A 20,807-nucleotide genomic window follows, 5' to 3' on the forward strand; every position below is an offset into this window, starting at 1 on the left:
ATATAGAGAAAACGCTAAAGAAACACTACTTCTCCACAATTGATGACATTCACCAACAGAGATGGGTGATGGTTACACGTAGTTATTTACTCCTAGCCCTAGATACAAGAGGCTAATGGGTGGCGTTTCAAGATACCCTTTAAAAACGTAACATGTATGTGAAATTATGGCCTGCAAAAACCTTAATATCTTTTCATCTAGTAAGAAATATGCATCAATTATGCATAAATGCGCTCAATGTTCAGTCACCTGTTAAGCTAACTAAAAATTCGCTGATAGATATAGAGATATTCAACAATAGATAGAGACAGCAAGCTCCTAATTAGCTTGCAATTCATTTACCTTCGTAACGCTAGCCAAAGTTTCCTTAGTATTTTACCAAGTTGTGAAAATTATCATTTCCAAAGAGTGTTTTTCTAGAAGAAACAGCCATTTTACATCAGGTTAAGGATATTATGATAAACAGTTAAAAATAATTACTTTGGAAATATGTGTTTTATTAAATGTGTTCATAATGCAAAAAAACAATGGCAGAAACAACCTACTAAAACAATAATAATATGTGGTTTCAAGTTCACAACCAGATGAACTGACGGGGAGCATGTTTGAGTGCATCCTAGAAAATAGGTAACAATGAGAAAAATACAATTCTATTCAAGAATAATTATTTTTATAGTCTACAGTCGACTTTATTAGAGTAATTATCACAAATATTTTACTGACACTAAATAATTTTTGTGGAGACAAGAACTCCTATTATATACATTCACTGTTATTTGGTGTTTATTAATTTAAAAGAATAAGGACAACAAAAATTTATCAAAAAGCTGCTGCTTTATAAAAAAATCTTACGTTACAGATTATAATTTATTAAGAATAAGGTGAATGCATTAGTCAGTTGGGAAATTTTTGGAGAATCGATAGGAAAATAGATCAGGTGCTGCGGGATTACGTGCCTTTCATACAAATATGCCGCATCGCATTCTAATATAGTGCAAGCAAGAACAACTGATCAACAAATGTTGTCGTATGAGAAGTCTTTTGCATTATCAAGAAGCAATGTGCCAGTGAGATAGATGCACCTTCTTTGACTCAGTAGGAAAAGTATTTGGGAGGACTTAAAATCCATCAAGGGATGAGTCACTGATTATGGCAAAGATTACACTGACATTCGAGCCAGCATTATAAATAACTCATCTGTTTGCTTTCCCTTTAAGATTCTACTAAAGATATGATATGCCAAGTTATATGAACAATAATGAAGATATAATAACTTTTGTGCGGTTATACTATACAATAACTTTTTATAAGCATTTTGCCTTTGAAATTTAAATGACTAGCTCACAGTGTCATGGCCAAAAGTAAAACGTGAAAACGATATCCGAATTAAAGATATCTCAACAATCATGCAAAATCGCAACCAACTGGTTACTTTAAAAAACTGTAGTATTTGAGTATACCAAGAAGGAATCCAGAGGTCATCATAAAAACAGCCTAATCAGTACTCATACAGTTGAAAGTATGCATCAGTGAAGGTTAAAGGTGGCAAAATGTGCGGCTGAGCAATTCAAGCGGAGTTATCTTCTCTCGCTCTCTTACCATGATGCGAAGTTTTGGTGCTACTTTATCAGCAGTGGTGGACTGCTGCTTCTTTTCGTACCTCTTAGGAGGCTTGTATTCGGTGTACTGCTCAGCAAATTCTTCATAGGATATGCGGCGGCTGATGGCCTTGACTGGCTCGACTAAAACATGAGGGTATGAAGGTTGAAGATACTTCTGCATGATAGTCAATAGATTCTCAAGTATACAATATAAAGTCAATCATAGCCTAGCCATAAAGAAAGTTGGATTGAGGAGTTATCCTATCAAACAAGCATATAAAGCATACACTTCATGACCATAAATGCTGTTTGTGCCTACAACACTATGCGCTCACCATGCTGTCTGTGCCGACAACGCTGTCTGTGCATACAACATTGTATGCGCTTGCCACGCTGCCAGTACTTACCATGGATAGACAGAAAATCTTTATTTAAAATGCAATAAGCAACATTCAAATGATTATTCTAATGATACAAACAATTATCTAAGAAAACTTTAACATTGTCAGAAACTGCTTCATGCTGTTTTACCCGCTTGTGTACACAGCACTTTACACTGAATGGAGGCAGAGGGAGCGCTGTTATTGGAATGACTAGCGATGAGATGTCATAGAAACCATAGGAAATATGAAGCACAATTGTATAATTATTTGGATTAGGGAGACCAAAGGTTAGTGTCCGATTTGAATCGATGTGCTAGAGTCAGCAAAATTATTACCGTGATACAATTATCCAACTCACATATTTAATATTTGTTATCAGATCTTACAGCTAACTAATATGAGGTCACTATGCCAGCGTTTCATGATCACTACAGAACAGCGATACTACACAGCATGTCTAATGATCAATAAAGATATGTGCTAGAAAAGGGCAACCTAAACAAATATTTTACAAGTCAAATAGACATAGACTGTGGCGGATAATGGGAAAGCATATCATAACAACTGACACTATAGATAAGACAGGGCGAAGGAAATTGCATTCTTCAGTTTCAGAATTAGTAGAATGCAAATCAGTAGTTGCACAGAAATAGAAAGCAATTACAACAGCAAATTCAATGCATGGAAAGCATTTGACCTTTAATATGCTTTTGTCACCGTATGCAGAAAGTTAGTGCCTAGGTTGACTTGAAAATCTACGTAAGTGAAATTGATATAAGGAAACAACTCATGCTCGTGTGTTGACAAACATGCCTGATAAGATATGTTCATGGAATTTACCCAAATAAGGAAGAGAAAATTCGCCGGCCAAATATGGGCAAAACTGTTCAGCAATGACTCAGTGCAGACATCGAGTCACAAATAGTAGCTAGATTCATGTTGGGTTGAGTTGATAATGATAAAAGATCACTTTCATCAACTATAGGACACCAAGGGCAGTGATAGGTCACTTTCATCAACTATAGGACACCAAGGGCAGTGATAGGTCACTTTCATCAACTATAGGACACCAAGGGCAGTGATAGGTCACTTTCATCAACTATAGGACACTAAGAACAGTGATAGGTCATCAATCATAGGAGAATAACGACAGTAATAGGTTACTTTCATCTCCCATAGGATTTTAAACACGCAAAAACAGTTTCTTCCACATATAAGTAGAAGACAAAAAACTAATCATCATCCTGTCTCGTATTGATCTTTAATTGTTACAGTCATTAGTTGGGCATGCAATGACAATAGAATTTCAGGACATGTCGGTATCATTAATAAGCTTTAATCAACACACCATATAATAATTGATGACAGTCGAAATTCAATAACTAAAAATAGCTTTTAAACAATGTGTTCACAAGCCCTAATCAAAGAGAGATCATATATAAACACGATTCATAACAATAGAGAGTAAAGCATCGGCCAAGTGTAAGCATAAAGGTTGACAACTCATACAATTGAGGTGCCAAAGGAGGGAGAGAAAGTGAGAAAAATTGACAGTATTTTTTTGATCACCTAGCATATATTACAATTCAAGACTAGATTTAGAATAAGTACTCTTCAGTCATCACAATAAGCAATGACAAGCGTTACTACAGGAACTTGACTTTAAACAAAAACACCAACATTCAAACCTCGAAACTGCATAGTAGACAAACAGAAGTACAAGTACTGACCATGATCTTTTAACCGCTGAAACTTTGAAAAGAGAAGTTAGCAACTCTACTAATGAGATATTGCATCCGTCTTTACATGCTGTATCTTACTAGATCAGTGCTTCTTCAGGAGCAGTAGAGTGTTATTTGAACTATCTACAACACTTGTACTAGTACAGTAATTGAGTGGTTCTTTTATACTCCTGTGGCTGCAGCAGAGCACAGTTTTTACGCAAACATTAAATGATGCCTCTTCCATGAAAGAAACGAGTGATGATTTACCTAATCATAACTAAGGTGAGTCACTGCAGCATAGAATTGTAAGCTTACACTGGCCATAATACCGGTATGTTAATCACACGCACAATGTGAAACTTCTCTCGAATGCAAAAAGGAATGCGACACGGAATTTTATGCTATAAACTCACCTGGCGTGTTAGTCTCCACCTCCTCTGCTTTCTCTTCCTCAAACGTATCAGGTACTTCCGCAGAGCTCGTTGAGTCCTCAAGGCCAGACTTCTGCAATACCAATCTTCCATGTAATATTGTTAACAATCTACTCTACCACGTTATAGCATTCATTACAGTTGCTACAGCAACGACACTTTTGGGTCTCCTACGCGTACTCTGAAGGGATACACAAGACAGAATATCAAAAAGATATCTACTGTTTAAAAAGGTATATGATAAGCGTTGATTTGGCTCGAAGCATATCCATAAACTTGGAGTTACCTTCTTTGGGAGACATAACTGAGACAGTAATTATTTAATGTATGAATGAAACTAGTAAAACATTTTTAGCTAATACCGAATGCATGCATACAAACAATAATACAAACAAACAAATATAACAAATAAAAAAACAACATATCTATATAGATCTTGGCCATAGCATTAGCTTACATACCAACACACATGCATTAATCTACTGTAACAAACTGACCAGACTCAGTTGTCTTCCATCATGTGCCTCAAACCAGGCAGAAACTAGCATATTTCTTATAAGATGGCAAGTGGAATATAAGTGGTTCTTGTGTACCCATTGCAGATCCTCTACCATAGAGAATCTGGCGCCTTAAACTCTAGGGAGCGCACAGGTCTTGGCCTGAGTAACTACTTGAAAATTCTTACATAGCCACATCAATCACATAGCAGTTATTCTCGTCCTACATTGTTAGTGACTGTGTGTTGGATTCCTTTTTTGCTGGATTACTTTTCGACTGTTACTTGTGAGCATTATATCATGCTTTTAGCTTAAATGGCGATCGAAAATTGTCATGCGGCTGATGGCAAAATTGCCATAAACCGAAAGAGCACCCTATATGTACTAGTCATCGGTGATTCTGGCTCAGCTCACTTGTAATGACATGAACTAGATGGGTGAAATTTGTTGAACATAATAGACAATCTGTTCTCATGTAATACACTCACAATCGCTGATCCACAAGTTTCATATAACAATTTAGTCCTTATAAAGTGAAACAGATCTTCCAAAGCATGCATAAAACACTAGCTACGCACATTTTATCTGCTATTAGAATGAGACTAAGGTCACGGACTACACCCTGATGTTTGACAATATGAGTACAGATGCATACACCGATGCGATTGCCACACGCTTTTAATGGTATTGGAACTAAAACCAGCAAGTTGGTGTTTGTTAAGAATGCTGTCGCATCACTTGCATCTCATTGGCTACTTCTGTTATCATGGAAACCACTCGAAAGTCTCCTTGAGCAAAAAACTTCATTTGGACAATACATCACCAGCAAAGATACTAAAACAACTGAGAATGAATACAAAAATATTATGAAGACGCCCATATGTCCGGTCAGCCTGGTAGCGAAAGTAGCATAGAGTGCACATCTGCTGCGGTCACACAAATGCATGCGCGAACACATACACACCGACATTACTGCACACATAAAGTCACACAGAAGACGCTAATAAATGATGCATTGTGTTGAGAGTTAGTACAACGCGGTCGTGAGAAGGCTATGACAACCTTGTTATATTTTCCATTACCATTATTGAAGCACCATAATCATCTACCAAAGATCATCAACCATTTGAGACAGCAGCAGTTTTGTGCAGTGACTTGCATTAGTTTATTTTTGCTGGAGAAAATAACACTCCATATTAATGATAAAAATAAGCCAGCTAAAAATGAGGAGTTCTGTTTTTTAAAATTAATTGAACAATAAAAAAAGACTTTGGATTTCAATAGATTTAATCATCTAAAGGTAAAGAATTATACAGAAATATTTCATAAGCAGTTTCACTTGACATCAGTAGCCTTTCCATATGTTTTACAAGAGAGAATACTTTGGCCATATATAAATAGTTGCTCATGTAAATCCCTCTCATTATCATTCAAAACTGAACCTCGAAAAAATCGGCTCGCGCAAGAAATGAATAAGATGGAATCGAGAACCAAGTCCTTTGATCAACCACAGATGCTTTAATTACTCCTCTATTGACGTAGATCAACATGTTCACTTACACACGATGCATCACCAAGACAGCAATGGGTTAGCTACACACACACAAACATTTAGCCAGTGTGTGCGGCAGCTATGGCTCAAAAAAGGCATGGGAGTAGAGAGATATGTTGTTGTTTATAGAAAATATTCTAACTCTGCTACGCAAAGTTTTAGAGCTTGGTATGGATCAAGAGACTTAGATAATATTACACACATACATATGTGTAAGGAAGACAACTTCAAGTCTCCTGCACAAGACTACATAACCAAGCTGAACTATTGTATGGAGCTCATTGATAAATTATCAGATAACACAGTGAGTAATTGTATCTACTCTTTTCAATTCTTTACAACTATGCAAAGTTTCAGCAGCGAATTCAATAGAACAACTGTAGCGTTGCGGCTGTTTGAGCTAATGGTGTCTAATGACTCGTTGCGTTGCGTTATCAATTGCCATACCAAATGCTTAGCTCCACACCAGTTCAAATAGTGTTGATCACAAAAGATAACACCCATATGCTCTGACTGAACACTCTACCCTCGTAGAAATATGGCATGGGAAAAGTACAATCATAACTTTCGGCAGAGCAGCTAAAATGCTAAAACTGGTTACATTAGAATGTCAAGTGGCATGGCCATCTGTTCGAGGAGCGCTAGCCGATGATAACGGCTCTATGTAGATGCACCTCCATAGGGTCTTATTAAATGAATCCTCACACATTAACAACTCTCAAGGCTTTACTCCAAATGATTGATCTTCTATTTACTCAATACAGCATTGATAGTTGCACATTTGGTCTGGAGTAAAACGGACAGCCAAGTACTGATTCTTATGGCTACTAACCAAGCTATGTACAGGTACTGGCGTCTCATAAATTAACTCATCCGCTGATTCCTCCTCCTCCTCCTCTTCTAACTCTACCTCCTTGGACTCAACAATCTCAGTTACCGTTTCTTCTACAGCCTCTCCTTTCTCATTTACAGTGATTGTTGTGGTAGTTATTATCTCTCGACCGTCAGGGAGAAGCTCTTGTCGCTGCAAAGCAATTAATCATGAGTATCAGTAAATCTCACAACTAAACGTATGTTTACACTAAGCAAGTTTGTTAATTTTGCAGTTTTAAATTACCTGGGAAAAAGCTAACCTAGCATGGATAGCTAGTTAGTTATGAGTACACTCACTGGACTAGTAATATTCGGTAGCAGTCAACTGTTTTGGGTTGAAGCAATTGGTGGTCACATGACTAGCAGATCAGTGAGTGTCAGCTTGTAGCAGTGACTACCATGTATATTGTATAATGTTGTCACCAACAACGAGCAAACCAGCTAGGATCACTGGCCGGGTTGCTAATTAGGAAAATCTCAAAAGGGAAATGCCATTATTAAATTTCAAGCCAGTCTTGCAAATGGGATGGAGCTATTCTCACCATTGGGTTAGGTAGTGCAAGTAGACATGCATCATACCTTCACTTTTTCTAAAGCTATAGCATAGTGATTATATCACTACCATGTTTGTTTAAGTAACCTGAAATCCGGGCATTTCAATATTGATTACAAATGGGAAATCAACGACCATTGGTTGACCAAATGGGAAATGATGAACCACTTCACAGCATAAAATTTTTTTCTATCTCGCATGGGTGAGCCACTCTTGCTTCACCCATTCTGGTAGTGGCAGGCGACCAATGCGTGTGCCCAGAGTGCTCTGGACAACTTATATTGCATGGCATGCTTAGCTGCGCATGTTATGCTCATACAATTAACACATGTAATAGTTTGCACCGATAGTTCAACGGCATAGTATTTCTTCCATGCATATTTCAGCTTGATATTAATTTATGTTAAAAATAGATGTACATGCTGCGCATCAATTTGTTATAACCATTGGTTGTTTCCTAATAAATGACAAATGTTTACGGTACACCGAGCCCTTCACAAATAGCTCATGTAATTAGTGGAGCCACATGACTACCCCCATACACCGATGTTCTCACAAAATCTGACTGCAAAATACAACTTCACAACTTTCTGGTATAAATTTCATATCTTCATTATTTCATTGTACATCCACGAAAATGTTATATAAAATGGACCCGTAGTCCGGTTTAACATATTCACATAAAATCTTTTAAAATTGAACTACTTTAAAATTTTTAGTTTAAGGCATTTTACCAGCTTTTAAAGACAGATTCTTTACTATATGAGGCTTGTATAGATGATTTACTAAGTTTGTATAGGAGCATAGACATCTGTTGCATGACAACTAACTACTGCAAGGTATTTTGGAAAACCATAAAGTTGACATGATATCTAGCGTGTCCAAAACTTGTACCCAATCACCCATCAAAATATGTACTTAATACCAAATACCTCGACAACTTATTCTCTGATCTGATGCAAATTCATACAAATGAAACTGTCCTTTTACGACTCCAAAGCATTTTATTATAAATTCACTTTTAACAAACAATTTAGCACTTTCACTGTTAGGTTTTGTATCTATGATAAGGTGAGAATGTTTTTAGATTCCCTACAAATATTCCACTTGGGTTCGTGTAAAAAGCATCAGTTAATAGTGTATTCATGAGTTTAGGAGTTATCCACCATTGACCATTTTCTACTATATGTAATCGCCGTGGTAATCTCCCCTATCGATTACAGGATAATCCAAAGGTGACTCCTGCGAAACAAATTTTTAACATTGACTAAATACATTTGCTATGAGGCAAGGGAATAGTTATCCTATAGCCTGCAAACAATAATTGACAAAGATAGTGAACCACAGCGTTTAATGATACATTGCGATGGTGCAATTACCCACTGCCAATGAGGGCTCAAAAAATCCGTTACCATACGTCCTATTCATCGCAAAAACTCCTACCTTATACGCAAACACCAGTCCCTTTACATTCTCTACGCAAACACGTAGAGAATATAATGGTAAGTTTATGAGTACTTCAGAGCAGAATGAAGAACTACAGGATAAAATAGCTGCAAATATAAATGTAAATGAGATGCTGTAGAACGAGCTGTAGAACAGTGGTTAACTTATACACAGTATTGGGCTTGTGATCTTGTAATTAAATCTGAGGCAAGCCATTGCTAAAATTATTTTTATGTCTCAAGAAGGTTGGGTTACCTGAGTGAGTAATGACAGTTTGATTTGAGCCCACCTTATGCAACCACAGTGTATGTAAAATGAGGACAGCTTTGAAAACACCTAACATACAGTACTAATATTTAGAGGGTTTATAGCCTAAGCCATAAGAAATGAAATATTATTTTTTACTGAGAGAGAAACTGCTTCAGAGCTTACATTTTGTTGCCCTGTGTCACTAATTACATATTATTCCATTAAACCCCAGGTTCGTCAGCAATGACTTGAATATTGCATTTGCTTGTAATTGGTTATCCAATTAACTTAAATTTTAGTTGTATCTGGCCAAACCGAACATGATCAAAGCAGTTCAGTTTAAAACTTTTTGACTTCCGTGGTTCCATATCCCAACCGAGACTTTTAACATCAGACAGGGGTTCGCTTGGTAGGTAAATCTTTTTCTATGTCTCGATGATCGCTAATATTCTTGTAACCAATGGCTTCGGAGATGCAATGATTGTACATAGTTAAGAGTTAATAAAAAAAGTAGGAGTGTCTACTGAAAGTTTTGACTTAAGAACTATGTGGTTTCAGAGACACTTAGCGTACCTACCTGGTATACCTTGACATCATCATCATCCTGAAGGAGGACAACTTCTTCACTAGCACCATAAGCAATGGGAGCAGGGTCAGAGTCATCATCTAACACATATCTCTCTTCATACTCTGTTATTGTGCCATCTTCAGACACCTCTGTGTAGACCTTGCTATGACCATTCTGTTAAGCAGGTCACACTTAGAAAATGTCACAATATTTATTGTAAAATAGACAACGGCAAGCCAACACACAGAGAAAACAATTGCGTGCGTCTTAAGCAATGTTTTGGATGTCTGATAGCTGGAGATGTGGTTGTCATTGATAACATCACACCTAGGCTACTGTTATTTGATCAATGGTACAATGCCAAAGAAAATTCCTGCAGGAACAATTGTGACTGAATAGTATTGCTCCTAGTCCTAGGTCAGAGCGACTTGTGAAGTGGAAGAACGTGTGAATGCTATTGGCTAAGCCGCTAGGCCAACCACCAGCCTCAACTATGCAGCCTCAACCATGTAGGTAGCCATGATTTGATTTAGCCATAGGGCCTAGCATGCATGTCTTTGATTTGAGCTGTGTACATGAAAGCTGCTGAACTAGAAAATACATTCTTACGCTGGCTGCTATGTGTTGCTAACCAAGCATTTGAACCGGTAGCAAACTAAGTTTTGAATTATAAAGCATCTGGAATTCTACGAGGCAGATGAAAGTTGAATTAATTATTTTCAAACAATTTTGAGGAATCAATGGCAGTGAACTACTCAAACGTGTCATTTTTCAAATTTTATAGAAGTCACGACCTGTTTTTCATACTGAGTGCATTTATACAAGTTAATGGCCCTGAGCATAAAGTGTTATCATAACATTTTCTTGATGACTTACAACAGATGCTGTAGAGCTGACAGCACCTGCCTTTCAGCCCTTCCTGGCATCACTAGCAATGCTCAGGCTAGGTATGGTCAAAGCATAAATAGTTGTGGCTGGGTAAGTGAATAAGGGGCTGGCTAGAGGTTTGCGCAACAGTCTCCTCACCCTAAACTAGTTCCATACAAGCTCCAAACTGGAAGGAAGATTATAAACGTTTATTCAATTTTCCATTCCTTGACACAAGTTCACACTACAAACACTAATGTCATGTTCGCAACTGTTTCAAGTCAGCCAAAAGAGTCATCGATTGGGCATGGTTCGCCAAGAGAGTTAATGACTTGAAATTACAATGTTGATCAGCTGAGTGCAGGTCAATGATACGAAGTGCTACTATGAAGGGAGTCCACGAATCATGACTGCTGAAAGATGCTAGTCAACTGCAGGTAAAAACCACCAGTGGTAACTGCTGTTTTGGTACTTCATTTTTAATGATATATAATACTGATTATCGATAGTCAAGGATGTTCAATATCAAAATGAGGGTTGCCATGTTGCATTGGTTTTCGAATATTATATACATTATTTATAAAAAAAAGAGTGGAAACAAAGGAAACGGTGTTTTATTCAAATAGTTTAATTTAAACGATTATATGACTTAAGGCTACACTTGAATTGGAAGCAACACTATTCAGCTGGTTTCTCATAAAAGCTTAAGGTTAAAAATTTAAACATTGCCTGCATTAGTTAAAATTCAAATTATTATTTGGTAGAGTCGAGATAGGACGTTGAGATTTCCAAGAACATATTTACCAATGAGATAAATAGATATCTTTATTAGCATAGAAAACTTCAAAAACCGTAACCAACAAGGCATAGTACCAACTTAGATTAACACTCGAGAAAGCATGACAAGCCTGTGACAACCTGAAAAACACGCGCTCATAAAAACTCAGCTATAGAGACAGATTAGTAGCTCATACACTAGATCACAACTAAAATGGGTCACACATAACCTCAAGATAAACAAGATTCTTTCAAGCATGTCAGCAGGTCAACTGGTAGTAAGCTGACTAACACTCCAACAATGTCTCTAACCAACCACAGAATTCAAGCAACTCCTTGGGCTACTTACAAGCCTACAGCTAATCAGCAACAGAATCTTATGAGTACAATAGGTCACTTTTTGAGCCAAAACTCAAAAGCCAACAAAACTCTCAATCATTTTAGGATTAGACAATTATTCACTACTCCCATGACTGAGTTTCGAAAAGAAGATTGTCGAAGTCTGTTTAGCGATGTAAGGGGATGAGTCAGTGAATGAAACAGTCTGTCGATGTTTCACTAGACTCTCTAATCCTTGGCGAATCTCTCACTGATCAAACGGACAACTATTTGTTGTATCAGATTCTTTTAAAGTGTAGTTCATGCTCTATAATACAGTCTTGTCCAGAAAGCCTTCATGTCCATCATCAACTACCAATGTTTCTGGATTAAAATTTGTTGCATTTGCGGTCATACCTAATGGAAACGTAGTCCTCCAAATGCTTATCAAAAATTTAAGATGATGATTAAACACTGGAATATTATTGGTACAGGAACATTTGGAAGCTTTCAAACGATTGATATGCCACTTGGTTCTGACAGCTAGCCTCACAATGGCACAAAAGCAGGTAAAAACAACCTCTGATGTCATATCACCTCTGCCTTCTCTCGGTAGACCTTTGTCAAACTAGACTATGTAATTCCAGTGAACACTAATAGGTATTACCAAGTAACTTACCAAAACCAACTAACAAATGCCCCACAGTTTCCTGGGATGACAAACTAGCCTAAATATTAGTAATCAAGATTCAAACAATGCAACTACTAGTTTCTACCTGATAGCTCTGCTGTACTTCTTCCATTCCGTCAGCCAGCTTCCCAGATGAGCAGAAGTCGAATGTTGTTATACTTCTACGCTGGAACGCACGGACTGACAGCTACAGAGCAACTAGATGAAGTGCAGCGCCCTTCCTTGGTAAATAATACGAATGCGAATTCAAAGGATACAAAGAGTAGGAATTCACTCAATGCTATGCGTAATATCTTGATTGAATGACACCACAATGCATATGCTTCTTGAAATAGCCCGCTGTGTGAATGCCTTGCAGCCTTCTAAAGAACCCACCCTGCATAGATAAATCGATGCGCGTTAACGTGATCTGATTCCTTATCAACATAATTATACTAATTTGCAGTGCCTTTCTTAAAAACAAATGAACCAGTCAAAGTTGTTTTACTGTGAGCTGGAAAACCTAAAATGAAAGATATTTGCAGCGGCACTGCATGGAAATATATTGCCATATCACATTGTAAAACTCAAGGAATTTACAGGTTAAAATGCTAGTAAGAGAAAAGCCAACAGAGGATCCTGGATGTATAGTTTAACTGTACTTTCTATGAAAATGCCATTGCCATGCACATACTGAAAAAACATGAGACAAGAACCAAGAGCTAAGAATTACTTGATATTAGGCTATTGACTCAGAGAAATGTTAATATTTGTTTAATAAGCTATATTGTGTATATATTTGCATAAAATACCCACATGATTAAACAGAGGCTACTAGCTAAATCATGTGAGAAGTAAACACATGTAAACTGTTTAAAGATAGGTAGATAAGTACAATGTAGTTACTCATTGCGACTTCAGGCTAGAATAGACTCACAACTCTGGTAATGTCATTATGACAGTATGGAGATTGATAGCTTGGAAGCATAGAGGCTGCCTCAAGGCAGCCTCTATGCTTGGATATTTAAGCTAATTTCAAACAGTGATGAGTAAGACATCCTGTTGGAGATCAAAGGTTACATTCATGAAAAAAGTGAGCATTGTGGCCGTGCTTTACCGCATACCAGCAATGAATGAAGAACACCTAGGAAACAGTTTTACTGTTAACAATCATTTATCATAGATTTCAACTTTTACCAATATCAGGTCTTGCGAATATTGATTAATGTCTGACTAGCTGTGATAAGTGTCTGCAAGATAGCTAGCCAATGCACAGTAGCGAAAGTCAGCGGTGCAGTTGTACTAGTCAGTTTTGATTAAATTTGCTTATCATGCAGCATACATGAGCGGCATTGAATCAATTTTGTAATTTACCGAACAGTTGACATACATATTTGCTTGAAGGAATTTGATGGTAGTCAACATTTTTATGATACGCCTCATCAAAACTATTTAAAACGTCTTATCACAGCTGAATACGTGCTGTCAATACCCACTAAGTTTCAATCACTTACCCTCCACTCAACTCTAATTTGAGTAGACAGCAATTATCTGTGTGAACCTCAAAACACTCAAACATGTGCATCTTTAAGTAATTCAATTACTATTACTGAAAGATAAGTAGCCAATGCCAGAAATAATTTGAATGCTTTGTCACTATACAATTAGTAACTGATGATGACTACTTTTATAGTTCACTGCTTCCACCAGTCCCTAGGAGTCACCTATAGTGAAGAGAAGCTACTTACTTCAATACTAAACTGCTGAATGTATCAAGATTTTAAGCGATTGAATGCTAATGATAGAATAAGCATGAAAAGTGGGCTTTCAGTATTCTAAGCATACTGTTTAAATAAAAAGTGAAGGAAGCTTAAATAATTTTTTTCAAAACAGAATTTTTATGAAATTGCAATTAAATTTAAATATACGGAAAGCCTAAAATTATGCAAATTTTTACTTTTCATTTCAATGGTTAAATGCCCAAAAACAGCCACTTTCCAGTTCAATCTACAACATCAAGAACTGTTGATAGCAAAATATAATGGAAAGACATCTTACATGGTAATTGTAAAGTTGTTCAATAATTGATGACGCATTCAGGATTACTTGTACACCACTTCTATATGCAATTGTTTTGTCACTTCACTAAAACTAAGTGAGACAGAAGCTTAACTTAAGTCAGATATTTCTACGAAAAATTCAGAGTTTGAGGAATGTCATTAAGATTTAAGCTGTTTTCTTTTGAGCAATTATTTCAGCGCAAACATAGAAATGGTAAAGGTTACATACCTATCTAGAGTTTGTTGGTACGTAGCAAATCCTCAAAAGGTCTTACACTAGCAATAGTTACAAAGGCCAACACTATTAGCACGAGTTACTCAACAGCGAACTTTATTATTCAGATTGGTCCAGATGTCAGAGCTTAAATGAAGCGCTGCTACGGGCAGGCTTATCGCTATTCCTGTTGCCCGTTCATCAGCCAATCACAGAAAACTAGAATACAGTATTTTATGTTGCGTTTGAGAATGCATGCTTTCCGTATGGGAATAGCTAGTTCTATTACGATATTAAAAATGGTTTTCTATTTTTTAGAAAACGTGAAAATCGGTACAAAATAAAAATAAAGATTGCAAAAGTTACAACTATTTTGTGGGTTTTAATAAAGATGGTTTGTTGCAGAAAACTACCTTGATTCACAGATCTTATAACATAGCGGTTTCAATTTTATGAATAGTTTTAAAAAGCTATACTGTAAACCTATTCAGAATACTAGAAGAGTGGCTAATAACAATTGTCAGCACGATTGTGGCACTAACTAGCTAAATAACATACACCATTTACACACAATATACTTATTATCTATTGGTGCAACGCAAAATTTATTTTGGTGTAACTTCTGTACTAGACTGTTCCAGATGCTAGTCATAACAGTTATATAGTAATACTGTAATAGCCTAATACTAATAGGTATCATGTTTTTTTCCGAACCGAGCAAGAATAGTCATAGCTGATACGTGCATGTCTGAGAGGAAGAGCTCGTGATTAAATGAATAAGTAAGAGCGTGATGGAAATAGGTAGGTCCGTAAGCAAAATTTTGTTCGAGTAAAACAATCTTCGTTGAACTAGCGGCGCTACTTTAGAAGGAGAACATATTTGGCAAGCATTGTTTGATTTTACCGGCTCGCCGTCGATACGCCTCGAAGACCTCAATTATACGCAACGCTACATGTGATTTATGATTATCACGTGCGCGAAACAGACGTTCGTTCTTATTCGCTAGCCCTATGTTGTGTACTTTATCACAGTTAATTGTGCATGCAGTCCGATTAGTATTAGAATATCATGTTCAGATATTCCTTTGATTGAACAGCTAAGCTACATTATTACGTTAATTATTTATAATTCGTAGTTTTTGCTTATATTTATTGAGCTATCAATTCGTATTTCTGTTATTCGTAAATGCATTGTCATTTGTTCTAAGCAAGATTGGACGTAATAGCTATTGGTCCTGAAAGTAGCCGAGCGGATAGCAAAAGGTAAGATCATACCTGCCAACTCTCACGCATTGGGCGTGAGACTCACGCAATCACCCCAAAGAAAAAATGGAAATGCGTGAGATTTTTGCCCCAATTTCCACAATTTTATATATACTATCGTTGATACATCAATTGCCCCAAAACCAAATCTCAAGCATTGCCCCACTCTTGGGTTGGCAGGTCTGGGTAAGATGGTTTGAGATGAATACAATAAGGAAAAGGCTAATGTGATGAAAAATAATAAAACCGATTACACTTGCCCAGATTTCAATGCCCCTTTGGAATAAAACTGGTAGTCTCTGTATTACTATGCTATGTAGATACCTGATAGTATCAAGACTAGCCTGTCTAACAGCCAAGTATCATCTGCGCTCGTAACTCCCTAAATGAGGAATTCCCTGCAGCTGCTCCGATTGACCTCTTTCTCAACATATGGTTAGTAGCTGTAGTACCTTACCTTGAGTGTGCAGCAGCTCTCTCAACAGGCCGTCGTAGGAGCAACACCACCAGTCTGTCCAGTCCACGATTACCAAGTGACCACGTTTTAACCTTCTTTCTCATCCGCACCGCTAGCCTGGGTTAAAGCCCTCGCACACAACAGGTTAGATAACACATTAACATACTGCATAAACATAGAGACAACGAACATAGACATCACAATTCTCTTTTTTTTTCTTATAAATAAAACGGCAGACTGCTGCCCCATTCTAGCAGAAGTGAACTCTCTTTGAGCTGTCCGTCTCTTGCAGACAAACATTTCGGTTTCTAAAGTGGTATTCGTCCATTGTTATAAACTCTCGAGGACTCAGACGGATCCTCCTCCACGGAAGCTGAGCCAGGGCTGGAAGTCCAACTTCCCTTGGGAGAACAATCAAAACTGCTGGGAACAGGAACAGAAGAAGCAAGAGCAGAAGAAGAGACTCGGCAAGGCCTCCGAGAAGTCCTGCTGTTACTGTCAACTACCTCCCTGATGACCACAACGCATTCCTCCTCCATCTCCTGCTGCTTTCATTCATAACATTTCATCAGGTCTTCCAGCCTCCTATTCTTCTATGAAATTATGCGTCCAACACTTTCAGAGGTGGTAGTCTCATCAATAGTAACACTAACCCCAGTAGAGCTGTTGTCAGCTCTATCTGTCTCAGCAGGAGACTCCTCAACACCGCGTGCAGCGCCCTGATTTCCAGCCTCTATAAAGTCGTATAGTTTGGAGACAACTCTTGCGATCTCGCCCTGTGTAGGGTGCATGCCATCAACCAAGCGGGACCCATCCACTCTCCAACTGTTATCAGTACTCCGTCGGTAGAAAAAGTGGGTGATAGTAGCGAGAGTCCAGGTAGGGTTAAGTTCCCGAATCAGGCAATTTAGACCATTGTAGGTCTCACAGACCGCTTGTGAAGTTTTTGAAGGAGGATAAATCTGCAGAATTATAGCCCTCGGAATGGCCCTGTGCACATCCAATAAACACCGCTCAAAAAGCGAAGCCTTTCAGAAGTGGTTCTAGAATCACCCTTCTCATGTAAATCTTGAATACCAGATTGAAGAAATACATACTTATGAAAAGGACCAACCTTTATTTCCTCACAAGCCGTCCAGGTGATCTCTAGTAGTTTAGCTCTGGGAAAGCATATAACTCTGGCTTCATTAGACATGTGATCACCCCAGTATTTCACCAAAGAGTTGCCAACAATGAAACAGGACATCCTGTAAATTAGCAAAAGACAACAAAGAAATTGAGAGGCGTAACCTAATAGTCATTTAATACAACAGTTTATTTACAATAGTCTCTGTATCTAGGATTGGGTTTAGAAATCCTACCAGAACTAGTCCTTACAACATTAAAATCATCCAAAACTTCCTCAAGCTCGCTATCAGCCTCAGGCACCGTCCTTGATTCCTGAGAGTCCTCATTTCCTGAGCAACCGTGATCACCGTCGTTATCAGGCGCAGGAGGCAGTCTCGTAAGATGTTTCCGGTTACGCCTCACTATCTGATCTTTTCGTGTTACAAGGTATGAATCCGGTTGCTCTGATGAAGAAATTACTACACCATCAGTCTCATCGTTTTCTCTAGTTTTCACCCAGACTCTGTCCGCCACCTCCAGAGATGGTACCGTCTCAGCATGAGTCCTTCGATCAAAATTTCTTTTCTGCCTATCTTTGAGCATAAAATCTCTAAACTTGAACGAGCCTTTTTCCTTTAGAGCATATACAGGAAGCCCCATACAAATGTGTCGACCCAGCAGCAACTCTGCTGGTGAAAACCTACTTTCTAATGGTGTGGCTCTGTATATCATCAACGACTTGTGATAATCCGCTGATTTCTTCTACAGGCTCTTCACAGTCTGGACTGACCTCTCAGCTAACCCATTACTCTCAGGTTACTTCGGGCTACTTGTCACATGATGAAACCTATATTGGGCTGCAAAGTCACTAAACATTTTACTATTACAGCACCCCCCATTATCGCTCCTAACCTTCTCTGGAATCCCAAACCTAGCAAAAGGGTTTTTCATCTTGGCAATCACCGAGCACGATGTCATTTGTCTAACCTCAAACACTTCTATCCATGTAGAGTAATAGTCGACAAGAAAAACAATGTTTACCGAAAAACTCAAACAGGTCTGAGCTAACTTCTCTCCACGGTTTTTTGGGGAGAACCGTCGGCTTCAGAGGCTGATGGCGGATTCTCTGGTGCTTCAGGCAGGTCTCACACTGTTCTACCAATCGCTGTATCTGCTGGTTAATCCCAGGCCACCAAATGCATTCTCTAGCCCGTCTGCAGCTCTTCACCAATCCCTGATGGCCTTCATGAACCTGATTTAGCATCTCCCTTCTCATAGACTCAGGAATTACTAATCGATTTCCTCGCAACAGCAACCCGTCCTGCACATATAGCTCATCTTTAAACTGATAGCAACTTCCTGCTGGGAGAAGAATATCTCTTTTCAATGGCCAACATGTCTGAGCAAACTGCATGACTATTTTACAAGCTGGGTCTATAGGAAGCTTTTCTCTAATACTATCAAACTCACCACGAGCTATTTGATTAAATGCCACTAAGCGAAATACGTGAGCCTCTACTTTCTCCTCCCGAGAACAATCTGTAGGGTCAAGATAGAAAGCTTGAGACAAATCATCAGCAATGTTCATACTGGCTCTCGGGCTGTGGAAAATGGTGTAATCATACCTCATCATTCGGAGTTTGAAACGTTGTACACGCAGAGAGAGGTCGGAAAGATCTTTATCTCCCAATAGCGGAACCAGTGGCTTGCGAGCAGTTTCAATCTCGAAGAGCCTACCTACTAGATAAAAGTCAAATTTCTGACATGCCCAAACCGCAGCCAACGCCTCCTTTTTTATCTGAGCATATATTTTCTCTGTATTCGTCAACATCCTTGACGCATAACAAACTGGCAACCAGTTGAGGTCCTCTCTTTGTAGCAATGCAGCTCCTGCAACACAAATTCACACTAGCTGCAACACAAATTTGATGTATGAGCGTAACTCTATTAGAGTGCAAACCACTTACGAAGGGTGACAAAAATATACAGATGTATGTATAAGAGTAATAATATTATTATATCGTTGTTACTATTTATTACCTTTCCACTCACGTCTATCAGCGATATAATGCAAATTATCCACAGCAAAGTCAATAGACTTCTGACACCATGTAGTGTTTTACCTTGAGTGCGCAGCATCTCTCTCAACAGGCTGTCGTAGGAGCAACACCACCAGTCTGTCCAGTCCACGATTACCAAGTGACCGCGTTTTAACCTTTCCTCCTATCCGTACCGCTAGCCTGGGTTAAAGCCCTCGCACACAACAGGTTAGATAACACATAAACATATCGCATAAACATAGAGATAACGAACATAGACATTGCAGTAGCTAGTAGTCAGCACTCCTTATATCTCTCTCCTCCAAACCTCCTCGGGGTAAGAGGTCTCCAAGGTGCACACACACCGTAACTGTAACTCAGGGCAAACCCCACATCGGTCTCATTTATCATCAATAGGTAGAACGAACGGCATATAACAATAACGGAAATTATGTAAATAACAAATAACAACTGTAAATAATGTTAGTTAATAATCTCCTATATACATTAGATGCCAGAACACCATAACTGTAAAGTCGATGCGTTAACAAAACGGTATATAACGACAAATAAAGATGGTCGTGAATAAAGTTAGTATTCTATATATGCATTTTTTATTGACGAGTCACTTTCTTCATGTTAATATTATTGACACGCCAAATTTATCTTTTCCAATGTTCAGTTACCACTCTGCCAGGATGAAGCTCGTCCCGAAGAAAATAAGCTCTAAATGCATAGGAGGTGTGCCTTCTCGTAAACACTCTCTTATGCATGTAAAAGGTTGAAAAGCCTATAGACATTTTGAGATGGACGATGAGTTGATTCTCAACTACGACAAGGCTTTGTTTCAACTCAGTATCTCTTTGGTGTTTATCTTTCAAGTTGTATCTATTTAGGCACACTAGATACACTGTGCATAATATCACATTAATGTTATTTATGTGTAGCATTCTCAGCCACGGTGTTAAGATTTCCTTTGGATTGCCATATGGAGTTTTTATAAGCATACACTGTCTATCTTTATTAAGTTTAGTAGACTTAGCTGGGCCTATATGTAGGTAAGTTATAGAATGCCTAAAAATGCTTAGGTTTAGAGAGATATGACACAATAAACGCACCCAATTTGCTCCCGGTATTAAAACTGTCTGCCACAGAGGG

General features: G+C 38.1%; 1 protein-coding gene across 1 annotated transcript in view; it reads right to left on the reverse strand.

Annotated features, from left to right (window-relative positions):
• LOC137394902 (microtubule-associated protein futsch-like) overlaps positions 1-14,923 on the reverse strand; it is a 41,603-nt gene extending 26,680 nt beyond the window's left edge. Inside the window, exons 1-6 of the mRNA XM_068081680.1 lie at positions 14,799-14,923; positions 12,616-12,751; positions 9,887-10,051; positions 7,021-7,212; positions 4,122-4,212; positions 1,600-1,742 (exon numbers count right to left, since the gene is read on the reverse strand). Coding sequence (XP_067937781.1) covers positions 1,600-1,742; positions 4,122-4,212; positions 7,021-7,212; positions 9,887-10,051; positions 12,616-12,642 — 618 coding nt within the window. The 5' untranslated portion in view covers positions 12,643-12,751; positions 14,799-14,923. The remainder of the gene's footprint in view (positions 1-1,599; positions 1,743-4,121; positions 4,213-7,020; positions 7,213-9,886; positions 10,052-12,615; positions 12,752-14,798) is intronic.
• Between the last annotated feature and the right edge of the window lie 5,884 nt (positions 14,924-20,807).

The sequence above is a fragment of the Watersipora subatra genome, chromosome 4 (genome assembly GCF_963576615.1).
Source record: "Watersipora subatra chromosome 4, tzWatSuba1.1, whole genome shotgun sequence".
Taxonomy (NCBI): Eukaryota; Metazoa; Bryozoa; class Gymnolaemata; order Cheilostomatida; family Watersiporidae; genus Watersipora; species Watersipora subatra.